The sequence below is a fragment of the Penaeus japonicus genome, unplaced genomic scaffold (genome assembly GCF_977035675.1).
Source record: "Penaeus japonicus unplaced genomic scaffold, GWHDUDI00000001_assembly GWHDUDI00000036, whole genome shotgun sequence".
Taxonomy (NCBI): Eukaryota; Metazoa; Arthropoda; class Malacostraca; order Decapoda; family Penaeidae; genus Penaeus; species Penaeus japonicus.
Genome location: NW_028234438.1, coordinates 12,324,890 through 12,339,889, shown reverse-complemented (window position 1 = coordinate 12,339,889; position 15,000 = coordinate 12,324,890). Strand labels below are relative to the sequence as shown.

Below are 15,000 nucleotides of genomic sequence, written 5' to 3'. Positions count from 1 at the left end.
CACACACACACACACACAGACACACACACGTTTTTCATTACAAGGATTATCCTGGCGAACATTTTCCATAATCTCAGGGGAACATTCGCTAATCATAGCAGCGTAGGTATAATTACTCTAAAATATATTCATGGACAAGTTGCATTAACTGGATGCTGGAAATTGTTTAATGAAACGGTTTGATATAAACTTAATCTTAATTGTAAAAGTATTTGCGCGCCGCACACACACACACACACACACACCTATAATTATATAACTATGTATGTATATTTCATGATTCATGTTCTAGAGTGATACATCACTATTAGAAGTGAATTATTGATTCATCATGAACCTGTAATTAGGATGCTAATGCTATACTACTACTACTACTTCTAGTAATAGTGAAATCAATAATAATGATGATAATGAGGATAATAACAATGGTATTAATGATGATAATTATTATTGACATTATGATTACTGTTATTCGTGTCAAAATAATCATGATGACAGTAATATTAATGTATATAATGATAGTAATGATAATGATAATGACAATAATATTGGTAATAATAGTGATCAAAGTAATAATTATGATTATGATAGTAATACTAATAACGATAACAATAGCGATAAAGATAGATGATAATTACTAGATATAACATCATAACGCTAATGATAACAAAATTCATGAAATCAAAGTTAATAATATCACCAATGATATTAACAAATTTAATGATGACAATATTAATGACGAAAAACCGCTGTCAATATCAATAAAAAAAAAAAAACATCAAGAAAGACAGTAGTTATGATAACAATAATGATAATAATAACAACAATAACAATAATGGAAATAAAAATGATTTTCCAATTACAGTTTCGCGCGAGAAAAAAAAAACACGTATTTTTAGAGCAAAGTTAATCTCAAAATGTCATTTATCATAACGAGAACGAACAGGCATTAAAATTTGTAGTGACAGTGGTTTTATAATTTTTGAATGAGTGCATGACTAAGGTGGAATATGCGGTATATCCGGGAACGCGTATACTGTGTATGTGTATGTATGCGTGTCCCTCATATATGTTACATTATATATATATATATATATATATATATATATATATATATATATATATATATATGTGTGTGTGTGTGTGTGTGTGTGTGTGTGTGTGTGTGTGTGTGTGTGTGTGTGTGTGTGTGTGGAGGAATAGACAAATAAAATAACCAAAAGAAAGAGAAAGAGTAAGAAAAAAAGATAGATTACATGAAGACAAACAAGAACGAAAATATGGAGAGAAATAAGAATAAGGAGAAACGGAAATGAAAGATTGGAAACGGACGAATGAGTAGATGAAAAAGGAAGAAGATTGAAACGAAAACAAATAAGCAGGCAAAAAATAACAACAGAAAGAAGGTGCAAGGAAAAAGAGAAAAGAAAAAAAATGAAAATGGAAAGAAGTAAACAAGAAAAGGGAAGATTGAAATAAGCAAATGCAAGAAAGGGAGAGAAAAAGAAGAGAATGAGAGAGAGAGGGAGAAAGAAGAGAATGAGAAGGAAAAAGAAGAAAATGAGAGAGAGAGAGGGAGAAAGAAGAGAATGAGAGAGAGAGGGAGAAAGAAGAAAATGAGAGAGAGGGGGAGAAAGAAGAGAATGAGAGAGAGAGGGAGAGAAAGAATAAGATGAGAAAGAGAGGGAGAAAGAAGAAAATAAGAGAAAGAAGTAGAAAGAATAGAATGAGATAAAGAAGGAGAAAGAATAGAATGAGAGAAAGAAGGAGAAAGAAGAGAATAAGAGAAAGAGGGAGAAAGAGAGAGAGAGAGAGAAAGAATAGAATGAGAGAAAGAGGGAGAAAAAAGAAAGAGAGAGAGAGAGAGAAAGAAGGAAAGTGCCTAGTGCCTCAAGCGATCAATACCAAGAGGCGGCACACAGGCACCTGCTACAGGAGGGGCAGGAGGGGGAGGGGGTGGATACGAGGGGCGTGGCTGCGTCGACGGTGGTAGCGTTGGTAGATGTACAGCGTGTACTGCAGTACGTTTGGTGTACATACATGTGGGGTGTGAATGGTGTGTACGCGCGTGCGTGTGTGTATGTGTGTGTTTGTGTGTGTGTATGTGTGTGTGTGTTTATGTGTGTGGGTGTATGTGTGTGTGTGTTTGTTTGTGTGTGTGTGTGTCTGTGTATGTGTGTATGTGTGTGTTTGTGTGTATGTATGTGTGTGTGTGTGTTTGTGTGTGTGTGTGTGTGTGTGTGTGTGCATGTAAGGGTGAGAGTTACTGGCGTTGCAAGATTTTCGCTGTGTTGTATTTTGTCCTTTAGTGTGGGTGAATACGTAATACACACACACACACACACACACATCTTTCTCTGTCTTTGCCTCTGTCTGTCTGTCTCTCTCTCTTTCTCTCTCTCTCTCTCTCTCTCTCTCTCTCTCTCTCTCTCTCTCTCTCTCTATATATATATATATATATATATATATATATATATATATATATATATATATATATATATGTGTGTGTGTGTGTGTGTGTGTGTGTGTGTGTGTGTATACTGTATATTTATATATATATAGACATAGATATAGATAGATTGATAGATAGATAAATATATAGATAGATAGATAGATAGATGCGTATGTATGTATATATGTGTGTGTCTACGGTTTATTCAAATTTATTATTTTTTGTTTTCATAATCATTACCGTAACGTATGGTCTATTCCAATGCGGAAGTCATAACTGTGCATCTAATTAATGAGGAAGTTCTTATGCAATCAAAATATAATTAGCAGCGCTTGATTGCAATCGTGAAAATACAATTAACATTACTCATTCTTAATGAATAGCATGTGATTTCATTAATATTGTTTGTACTAGTTTTATAAATAGATATGAACTTTTCGATTTCTGCTCGAAAAGTTTGCGCATTGTGCCTCTCTTTTGTTTCTTATACTTTTTGAAATTCGAAATTGTTGCTCGAAAAAATATATCAGTTTATATTCAGTGAGGTAGCTTTTCCTTTAATATTCATTACAAAAGAAAATTATTTACCTATTTCAGATTTAAAGATTTTTTAGAACCGTGGTTTGATATCATATTTATATACGTTTTGATATAACAGTTTTTTTATTTTTATTATTATTATTTTTTTTTTTTGTAATTATTATTATTATTATTAGTAATATTATGCATCCCCACCCTGAGACTCCTCAAATACGTGACCAGCATATCTGAAGAATATTTTTTCGACCACTAGCTAAAGAAGATCTCAGCATTTATCAATATCTCAGTATTTCGTTACGCGCGTATTTCTTTGCATTTTTAACAAGCTTTTTTTGTTGTTTTTACCTAGTTTGAAGCGTAACAAATTGTCCGATTCTTTGACCGACGTCTTCATACTTCCGTTAGTGATATGAATAGCAGGTTGAAACGCAAGAACTTGTCCGATTCTGCGGTCGACGTTTTCATATGTCCGATGATGACGTGAATGGCTGTCGAAGTTGTCAGATTCGTAAATGTTGTTGACGTTTGAAATGAACTGATGATTTGATATGACATGATGTGTATTTGGATATGTTTTTGTTTGTTTATGTTTGAAGGAGTGGGATGTACAACGTGTGTGTTTCTGTGTATGGTTTGTGCACGTGTGTGTGTGTAATGTGTTTATGTATAGAAAGGAAGTGTGTGTGTGCGAGTATGCTTATGTGTCTGGGTGCGTGTATGTGTGATGTGCCTTTACATGTGTGCAGAAGTGCACATGCACACACACACACACACACACACACACACACACACACACACACACACACACACACACACACACACACACACACACACACGCACACACACACACACGCACACGCACACGCACACACACACACGCACACACATACACACACACACACACACACACACACACACACACATATATATATATATATATATATATATATATATATATATATATATATATATATATATATATATATATATATTCATTCAAAAGAGAATAGATAGAAACAAAATGCACTCCGCATTATCAGCTATTCCTCTGTTGCTAAATCAAAGCGGCATTAATATCTCACAGTACCCGAGCAATCGATTAATGTCAATGACCGTTAGTCGGACAGAGGTCTTCAATCTCCGGTGAAAATAACGCGCTGTAAAATTGATTACGATTAATGGCCACTGTGTAGTATCATATTCATATCTTTATCGTCGTTTTAATTGAAGGAGAGAAGGACCACATGAATTTTCTGGCGAATTTATGTGTTTGATTTCACTTGTTGATATCGGTTAATGTGACGGTTTTCAAGAGCGAGTCGGAAGTAGAATATATTGATAGTACCGTTTATATATAAACAAATGTATATAAATATATATATATATATATATATATATATATATATGTGTGTGTGTGTGTGTGTGTGTGTGCATATATATATATATATATATATATATATATATATATATATATATATATATATATATATATAGAGAGAGAGAGAGAGAGAGAGAGAGAGAGAGAGAGAGAGAGAGAGAGAGAGAGAGAGAGGGGGGGGAGAGAGAGAGAGAGAGAAGGGGGGGGGGAGAGAGAGGGAGAGAAAGAGAGAGAGAGAGAGCGAGGGAGAGAGAGAGAGAGATTGATGAATATCTTTTACCTCAAATAAATTCCATTTTCTAGAGAGAAAGAGAGAGACTGACAGACATATAAACAGACAGACAGGTTAGGCACTCAGACATACAGAGACACAAACAAACAGGCAGAAATACAAACAAATGAATATATGTGTATTTGAACAGGACCAATAAAAAACAAACATATAAATAAGATGACTCAAAATGCTGAAAGTCAACAGAAAGAAAGAAAAAAAAAACACTTAAGGTATCCCCAGTCCGAGAAAATGGTTGCGCATTTCACCTTACCTTTGTCTCCAATATCTTTTTAAAAAATTATGATGTTGGATTTTTAAAACTCAGTGTAACAAGCTGATCTCGTTTCAGTGTAACAAGCTCAACTAATAAAGAATATCGATCGGTAGGCTCGTTAACTGATTTTGCTGCATCGGAATTCTGACAGTCGTTAGTGGAAGATATTTTCATACTTTGGTCACAGGATTTTTAGGATATAGTCGCGATAATACTCATAAAACTGATCATTACGTTAATAATAAGAACAATTATAAAAATCAACAGTAATCCTGACTGTATATAAAATACAAACGCCTCAAATCCCCTACTCAATATACACTAATAAAATAATAATAACAAGAACAATGATATTGCTAACAAAAATAATGATAAAAACAATTATGGAAATCGAGTGATCCCGAATGTAAAGGAAAAACACGCACTTCAAATCCCCATTTTCAAAATCTTACCCCTATTCGACAATCAGTATCACTATGCCCTACCTGATCTTTACCGAAACTACCTTGAAATGCCACCCTCGACTTTAGGAAAATGTCGCCATGAATTAAATAAGGCTTAAAGCTCAGTAACAACGGCGGGAATGTCAGGAAAGAAAGATGGCCGCCGTTGAGGAGCGTTTGTTGTCATCCAATTGGAAGAGAGGAAATGGGAGGAAATTAGGTAAACTCGCTTGTTATTGGCTGATGTTATTTCAGGATAAAGCTTGATGAGGTGAACGAGAGCTAAAGGTAGATTAGAAGAGGACAAGATTATAAAGATAGATAGATAGAGAGAGAGAGAGAGAGAGAGAAAAGGAAGCTATAACTTTTTAAGAAATAGACAGGCTAGAGGGATGTATCATTATTTCAAAATTAAGAAAAAATAAATAAATAAACGAGCTATACCTGTCCGTTTCTCCCTTTTCCTCTCGCTCTCCCTCTCCTTCCCCTTCTCCTTCTCCTTCTCCCTCTCCTCCACCCTACCTGCTTGCCTCATCCCTCCCCCTACAACCTCCCTCCCCTCCACCTCCCCCCCCAAAAAAAAAAAAATCCCGCATGCCTCCGAGGTCCGTTGGCGTCGGTGATTAGAACCCCCGGCAATCGAAGTGCCGTGAATAATTCAATGGCGTTCGTTGCTCAGTCATCGGAACGGGCTGGCCTCTGTTTTTTTTTTATGGTTTGCGTTGTCTTTTGCCTTGTTTTGTTTTGTTTGTGTCCGTTGGCCGCTGTTTTTTTTTTTTTTTTTTTTTAGGCTTGGTGTTAATTGTTTTTTTTTTTTTTTTGTGGGTATGTGGTGTTTTTGTTATTTTCTTTTACTATTGTTGTTTTTTTGTTTGCCTTTTTTTCTTCTATCCTTTTGTTTTTGTTTCTCTCTCTCTCTCTCTCTCTCTCTCTCTCTCTCTCTCTCTCTCTCTCTCTCTCTCTCTCCCCCCTCAATCGGCCTCTTTCCCACACCAAAGTCACGCTCCTTCTCCCTTCCCTCCCTCTCCCCAAAGGACCCCACTTTAAAAAAAAATCCAAGGAAAAGTAAACATCAAAAATAAGAAAGAGGAAGAAGAGGAAGAATGAAAAAAAAAAAAAACTCCTCCATTCTTCGCATCGAAAAAATAAAGAAAGAAAAGAGAAGACATGAAAAGAAGGAAAATCATAAAAAAACAGAGAGAAAAAAAAATGCTCTCGCTTTCAACATTCGTCTCTCGTTTTGGCTAAGGTCAATATTATCAAGTTCCGCGAGTCCTTGTTTTGCACCCTTCGGGACTCCCCCCCCCCCTCCCCCCTCGGAGCCAAGAGGGGAAGAGAGGCACGTTTTCCCCTCTCCGTCTGAGTGAAGGGGGGGGGGGGGGGGGGGGGAGGAAAGGAGAGGAAGGGGAAGATAGGGGAGGGGTAGGAAGTAAATGGGAGGGAAAAGAAAAGGGAAGAAGGGAAGGAAGAGAGAGGGAGGGAAGGGTGAGGAAGGAGGATGAGGGGTGGAAGGGGAAAAGGAGGGAAGGTGGAGAAGGAAGAAAGGGGGAAAGGGAAGGGAAGGGGTGGAGTAAGAGGGCGGTAAGGAAGCTAATGAGATGGAGGAGAAAGAAAAGAGGAAAGAAAGGAGTGTATAGGAACAGATCGGGAGAAGGAGGGGCAAGGAGTTGAAGTAGGCGTACAAGTAGAAGAAAGAAAAGGGCAAATTTGAATGAGAGGGAGGTAAGCGGGGGAAGAGAAAGGGGGCGGGGAGGGAGAGGAGGATGAGGGGGCGGGGGCAGAAGAAAGAAAAGGGCAAATTTGAATGAGAGGGAGGGAAGCGGGGGGAGAGAAAGAAGAAGAAGAAGAGGGAAGAGGAGGAGGAGAAGGGGGATAAAGGTCGAGGATTAGAGTCATCGGAGATCCCCGAGGAATCATCCCAGCCCCTTCTCCCCTTCTCCCCTTCTTCATCCATTATTCCTGTCATCTCTCTCCCTTTCCTTCGCCATCTCCTTTATTTCCTTTCCTCCCAAACTGACTTTCTGTAGTTTTTGTTTTCTTCTTCTTCTTCTTCTTCCTTTTCCTCTTTTTATTGAGGTCACAAGATGGGTTCTGAATTTTCGTCTATGAAAGAGGAATACGAAAATAATAGAAAGGAGAAAAGAAAGGAAGAGGAAAGAGAGAGAAAGAATGAGAGAGAGAGAGAGAGAGAGAGAGAGAGAGAGAGAGAGAGAGAGAGAGAGAGAGAGAGAGAGAGAGAGAGAGAGAGAGAGAGAGAGAGAGGGGGGGGCGGTAAGCTAGGGAGAAGAGAAAATTATTAAGAAAAAGAGAGAATAGGAAAGATAAATGGAATGAGAAAGAGGGATGGTAAGAGGGGAAAATGATTAAAGGAGAAAGAGAGAGAGAAAGATAAAAGGATAGAGAGAGAGAAAGAGAATATTAGAGAGAAGAGAAAAACCAAAAGAACCCAAAAGAGAAACGTACAATAATCTCCCACACAAATATAAACAAATAAACCAACAGAATCAAATAATAACAAATTAAATAAACAAAATGTAAACACCCACGAAGATAAAACGCCTGTCGACGAAAATGAATGGAAACATGATATTAAGACCACACATGATACACAAACAGCTGTACACACACACACACACACACACACACACACACACACACACACACACACACACACACATTGGTTCAAACCCAACCGTAAACAAATACACACATACACACACAAATCGATCAATTTCGGTGTTCGTCAATCTAAAGAGAGATTCTATCAACACTCCACTCCCCCTCCTCCCCACCTTCCTCCACCATCCCCCTCCCCTTCCACACTGCCACCCGCTCCACTCCACCACCATGTGAGAGGATCCACTATAACCTCATTCGATCCACGAATCGGGTGACTACTCTTTCTCTCTCATGCTGCTTGTTCTCTTGCTATCTCTCTCTCTCGCTCTCTCTCTCTCTGTCTCTGTCTCTCTCACTCGCTCTCGCTCTCTCTTTCTCTCTCTCGCTCGCTCTCGTTCTCTCTCTCTCTCTCTCTCTCTCTCTCTCTCTCTCTCTCTCTCTCTCTCTCTCTCTCTCTCTCTCTCTCTCTCTCTCTCTCTCTCTCTCTCTCTCTCTCTCTCTCTCTCTCTCTCTCTCTCTCTCTCTCTCTCTCTCTCTCTCTCTCTCTCTCCTTTTTTAGGGATGGGAGTTGTTGTTCTTGTATTGCCTTTATCTTTTTTTTTCTTCATTTTTGCGTTAGTGTCTGTTTGTCTCTCTCTCTCTCTCTCTCTCTCTCTCTCTCTCTCTTGCTCGCTCTCGCTCTCTTTCTCTTTCTCTCTTTCTCTCTCTCTCTCATTCTCCCTTTCTCTCCACCCTACCCCTCTCCTCCCCACCCCTAACCCTACCCTCTTGCATGCGTGCGTCACCCTTTTGCTGCTTCGTAAACGCCCACACCTAATTGTCTCCCTCCCCCCCCCACCCCCACCCCACCCCTTATACATACACTTACTCTTGTCTCTCTCTATTTCTGTTTTCGTTTATTCTTTTTCTTTCCGGTCATCATGTGCTTTGTTTTGTTCTTTTGCTTTTACATCCTTGTTCTTCTTCCCTTTCTCTATCTATCTCTTTGTGTCTTCCCTACCTTTCCTTCTTTCCCTTTCCCCGTTGCTCCCTTCCTTCCTCCTCTTTCTCTTCTTCCCTTCTTTGTTCTTCCCTGTCTCTCCCTCCTTCCCATTCTCTCTCTCTCTCTCTCTCTCTCTTTATATATATTATAATCTCTCTATATTTCTTATATATATATCTTCTATATATATATGTATATATTTATATTTATATATATATCTATATATATATATATCTATATATACACCGCTCTATCTATCTATTTATCTATTAATTTCACTCTCACTCTCACTCATTCCCTCACTCTCTCTTCTTCTTTATTCATTTATCCTTCTCCCCTCTTTCCCTCAGCTTACTTTCCGTGTCATACCCACCTTAATCCCCCTCTTAAATTATTCAAAGGCATCATTTATGCCGAATCGACCTGGCTGTGTATCCCTTTTTATTCACGAGTTGGATTCAGGGAGGGTGTCCGTGCAAACGCGTACTTGCAGCCATATACATCAAAACGGGCTGCATGCGTCGGTACTTATGTATGGATGTGTTCGTGTGTTGGTATTGATATGTGCAGTCATGCGTACGTATGCATATATATATATATATATATATATATATATATATATATATATATATATATATATATATATATGTGTGTGTGTGTGTGTGTGTGTGTGTGTGTGTGTGTGTGTGTGTGTGTGTGTGTGTGTGTGTGTGTGTGTGTGTGTGTGTGTGTGTGTGTGTGTGTGTGTGCATGTTTAAATGCAGAGAGAGAGAGAGAGAGAGAGAGAGAGAGAGAGAGAGAGAAAAAAAAAGAGAGAAAGAGAGAGATGAAACAGACACACAGACACACACACACACACACACAGACACACACACACACATACATACACACACACACAACTTAACAAAGAACGCAATGCAAGGTCACTGAACTCTCAATGGCTGACATCATATCTGTTCATAACTCTATCATAAGGGGAAATGGGTGTTGAAAGGCCACACTTGCCTGGCAGGGTGGTCTATTGTGTTGCAAGTGCGTACACACGGTCATACACACGCTCACACGCACGTACATGAGGCAGTAAGGTTTGGTGGGGGTGGTAGGTTAGGGAGGGAGGGAGGGAGGGAGGGGAGGACGGGAAAGGAGAGGGGAAGGGGGGAAGGGACGAGCTTGGGTCATGGATGAATCATCTTTCATTCAGTGTACTTCTCTCGTTTCGTCCTGTCACCTCTCTTCCTTGCCTATCTTCTCCCCCTCTTCGTCGTTTCTGCTCTCTTTTTCATCTACCCTTTCTGAAATTCATTTCATCGTATTTATCTAACCATTTATACATCCATCCCCCTATTTACTGAACACTCCATATCATCATTTACTATGTATTAAGCGGGTGTCTCTTCTACTTCAAAAACAAAAATAACGGTAAACCTGTAGAAAAAAATGGCGTCCGAGCACTCACTTTATAATGCCTCAGAAAGTCTCTCAACCACTCACCTCACTCAATAGGCCACGCACCCCCTCTCACCCTTTTATAGTTCGGTCGATGATGATTTGAGTGCATGAGTCACACTACCTAGCAACGTGTGTGTACCAACGACTAGACGAGTACACGACTTTTTTTTTAAATACGACTATCGGCAGGTGGAAAGCACGGTTGACATTGTTGGAACCGTACACGCGAGCCAGCCGTTGGTCACGCAATGCAACTTGATACTCGTTTTCGTATAAACACGGCTCATAAGATAATGCTAGATCGATTTAAGTACAAGATGTGATAAAATGTTTCTTTCGTGAGTCGATCTTTTTGTTGACATAGGAGCACGAGAGAATAAATAACGTAGGGGGAAATATTTTTAAAAGGTTTTGGATTCACCCAAGAAGAATTAAGGCGTGTCGGTATAGGCGGCTAATATTTTATTCTTATAACATATTCTTATAACAAATAGTCATGTATTTTTTCAAGGCAGAAGAGCTTCCGTTTATTTAAGTTTATATTTTAAAATTATATATATAGTGAACTGCTTTCGCGAATCCTAAAATTTGAGTATGCTTGCAATTTGAGTCTCTGGAATAATCATTATTTTTTCAACCCGTTCTAAACGGAACGAACCAAAGCAGTATCCCGTTTAAGCCATTAATATTCATGAAGCATGATTAAAACATGTTACCAGAAATGGCAGTATCAATTCACACAAAGTTTCAGTTCAAATACAGTTCAGTATTTTGCACTTTATATATACTAGTTTTCCACACGTCACCTTTATTCTTATCTCTTACCTCGTTAAAAAAAAAAAACGTAAAATTGATACTATCATTTTTACCTTTGGTACGCAGCGCAGAAACTGATATCAAATTAGTTCTGACATATGTGTGGTTGGATACGTGTGTATGCGTGTAGTAGTTATATGTTGGTGTGTGTGTGTGTGTGTGTGTTTATGTGTGCGTGAGTCATTTTTGTTCTAAACCTATATATTTGTATATTTTTTTTACTTCGGTTTATCATCACTATTAACGCAAAAAAATAAAATTATCATGCTATTATCTATATTATATACCTACACCGACAAACAAAAATGTATTAGTTTCAGTATTAGTATTACAAAACCTTTTTATAATGGGTCACGAATGAACAATTCTAACAGCATATGCTCGTAAGATATCTTATGTGTATTATTTGTTATATTCTCAGTTGTAACTCGGAAATTTTCCTTGCATACCTATCAAAAGAATTGTCTATATATCATTTATTTCTTCACGTGTATTTATATGTATGATGTAAGAATATAATTTTTAAAATCTAACGTACAATATATGCAAGCAACACAGAACAAAAATATATGACTTTTTTGTCAATGCTTGTTTATTGACATCATACATGTTATTATTCATCAATATCATTGTTGTTAATATCACCGTTATTGTTATCATTATTATCATCGTGTTTATCATTATCATTATAATAGTTTTTGTTAGGATTATTATCATTTTTATTTTTAAAAATAATCATTTTCATCATCAACATTGCCATTATCGTTAGCATTATCATAATCATCATTATTATCATTATTATTATCATTATTATCATCATGATTATTATAAATATTATTATCATTATTATTATCATTAGCATTATCATTATCATTATTGTTATCATTATTATTATAATTATTATTATCATTATTATTATTATCATTATTATTATCATTATTATTATCATTATCATTATTATTATTATTATTATTATTATTATTATTATTATTATTATTATCATTATCAATACTATTTATTATTATTATTATCATTATCAATACTATTTTTATTATTATTATCATTATTATTATCATTATTATCATCATTATCATTGTTGTTATTATTATTATTATTATTATTATTATCATTATTATTATCATTATTGTTATCATTATTATTATCATTATTGTTATAATTATTATTATTATAATTTTCATCATTATTATCATTTTCATTATCAATACTATTACATTATTATTATCATTATTATTATTTATTATTATTATTATCAATACTATTTATTATTATTATTATTATCATTATTATTATCATTATCAGTACTATTATTACTATTATTATCACTATTATCATCATTATCGATACTATTTTTCATTATTATTATTATTATCATTACTATTATTGTTATTATCAGTGTTACTTCAGTGTTATTTATTATTATTATCATTACTATTATTGTTATTATCAGTGTTACTTCAGTGTTATTTATTATTATTATCAATGCTATTTATTATTATTATTATTATTATCATTATTATTATTATTATTCTTTATCATTATCATTATTATCAATGTTATTCATTATAATCATTATTATGATTATTACTATTATTACCACTATTATCATTATTATTATTAATCATTATTTTTTCAACCCGTTCTAAACGGAACGAACAAAGCAGTATCCGTTAAGCATTAAAATTCATGAAGCATGATTAAAAATGTTCACAGAAATGGAAGTATCATTACACAAAAGTTTCAGTTCAAATACAGTTCAGTATTATTTCACTTATATATACTTGTTTTCAAACGTAACCTTTATTTTTATCTATTACCTCGTTAAAAAAAAAAAAAGTAATATTAATACTATCATTTTTACATTTGGTGCGCAGCGGCAGAATGGATATCAAATTAGTTCTGCACATATGTGTGGATGGATACGTGTGTGTATGCTGTAGTTGTTATATGTTGGTGTGTGTGTGTGTGTGTGTGTGTTGTGAGTGAGTCATTTTTGTTATAAAACTATATTTTGTATACATTTTTTTTACTTCGGATTTCATTATTAAACGCAAAAAAATAAAATTATCTTGCCTGTTCTATATCATATACCTACCAACGACTAACAAAATGTATTTGTTTTCAGTTTCGTTATTTCAAATACCTTTTTATAATGGGTCACGAATGAACAATTCTAACAGATATACGATAGTAAGATCATCTTATGTGTTATTATTGGTTATATTATTTTCCCAGGTTGTAACTCGGAAATTTTACTTGAAATACTTCCAAAGAATTGTCTATATATAATTTTTTCTTCACGTGTATTTATTTTGAATGATGTAAGAATAAAATTTTAAAAATCGATCGTACATTATAGGTAAGAACACAGAACAAGTATTATATTACTTTTTTGTCAATGCGTGTTTATTGAATAATAATCTTTTTAGTGAATCAAATTTATTGTTGTTAATATCAACGTATTGTTACCTTATAATCATTGAGATTTACACTTATCATTATGATAGTTTTTGTTAGGATTATTATCATTTTTATTTTTAAAAATAATCATCATTTTCATCATCAACATTGCCATTATCGTTAGCATTATCATAATCATCATTATCCCATCACCATTATTTTTCGATTACCACCATCACCATCAATTACCATCCCCATCCCCCCCCCCCAAGATCACCATTACCATCAATTACCATCCCCACCGTCATCACAACCATCACCATCACCCCCAACATCACCATCAATTACCATCCCCATCCCCATCACCACCATCACCATCCCCATCCCCACCATCACCCCCAACATCACCATCAATTACCATCCCCATCTCCATCACCACCATCACCATCAATTACCATCCCCATCCCCACCATCACCACCACCCCCAACATCACCATCACCACCATCATCATCACCCCCAACATCACCATCACCCCCATCCTCAGTTCCCAACCCGCCAAGCCTTCCTCTAAACCGCTCGCTCTTTCTCCCTTCTTCCAGCGCGAGTGTATCAGCATCCATGTCGGCCAGGCTGGAGTCCAGATGGGCAATGCCTGCTGGGAACTCTACTGCCTGGAGCATGGCATCGCCCCCGACGGCACTATGCCCTCAGACAAGACCGTGGGCGAAGGGGACGACTCCTTCAACACCTTCTTCAGCGAGACTGGCTCCGGCAAGCATGTCCCGCGCGCCATCTTTGTTGACTTGGAACCGTCCGTCATCGGTGAGGTTTTGTTTTTTGTTGTTGGTGGTGTTCTTGTTATTAGCAGTACTGTTAATCATTATTATTATTAATCATTATTTTCAATATTTATTATCATTATTATTATTGTTATTATCAGTGTTACTTCAGTGTTATTTATTATTATTATCAATCCTAATTATTATTATTATTATTATCAATACTCATACTATTGATTGATAATATAATCATAAAAAAACTATTTTTATTATTATTATCATTATTATTATCATTATTATCATCATTATCATTGTTGTTATTATTATTACTATCAATATTTTTTGTTACTACCAATAATATTGTTAGTAATAATATTTGTATTATCATTTTTGTTTTTTTTTTGTCAATATTTTTATTGTTTATTATTAGTGTACATTCTTAGTTTCAATCCTCGTATACACCCCTGTCATCTGTTACTTCATTTTCCCTCAATGGAAAAAAAAAACATTTTTTTTAGAAGGGAGGCAACAATGTTCACTGTATTTACAATTCCCATATTTTTCCTTAATTACCT

General features: G+C 35.7%; 1 protein-coding gene across 1 annotated transcript in view; it reads left to right on the top strand.

The window, feature by feature from the left end:
- The window catches only part of LOC122248390 (tubulin alpha-1 chain), a 22,373-nt gene that overhangs the window by 5,777 nt on the left and 1,596 nt on the right, over positions 1 to 15,000 (top strand). The window contains exon 2 of the mRNA XM_086531721.1: positions 14,246 to 14,468. Coding sequence (XP_086387847.1) covers positions 14,246 to 14,468 — 223 coding nt within the window. The remainder of the gene's footprint in view (positions 1 to 14,245; positions 14,469 to 15,000) is intronic.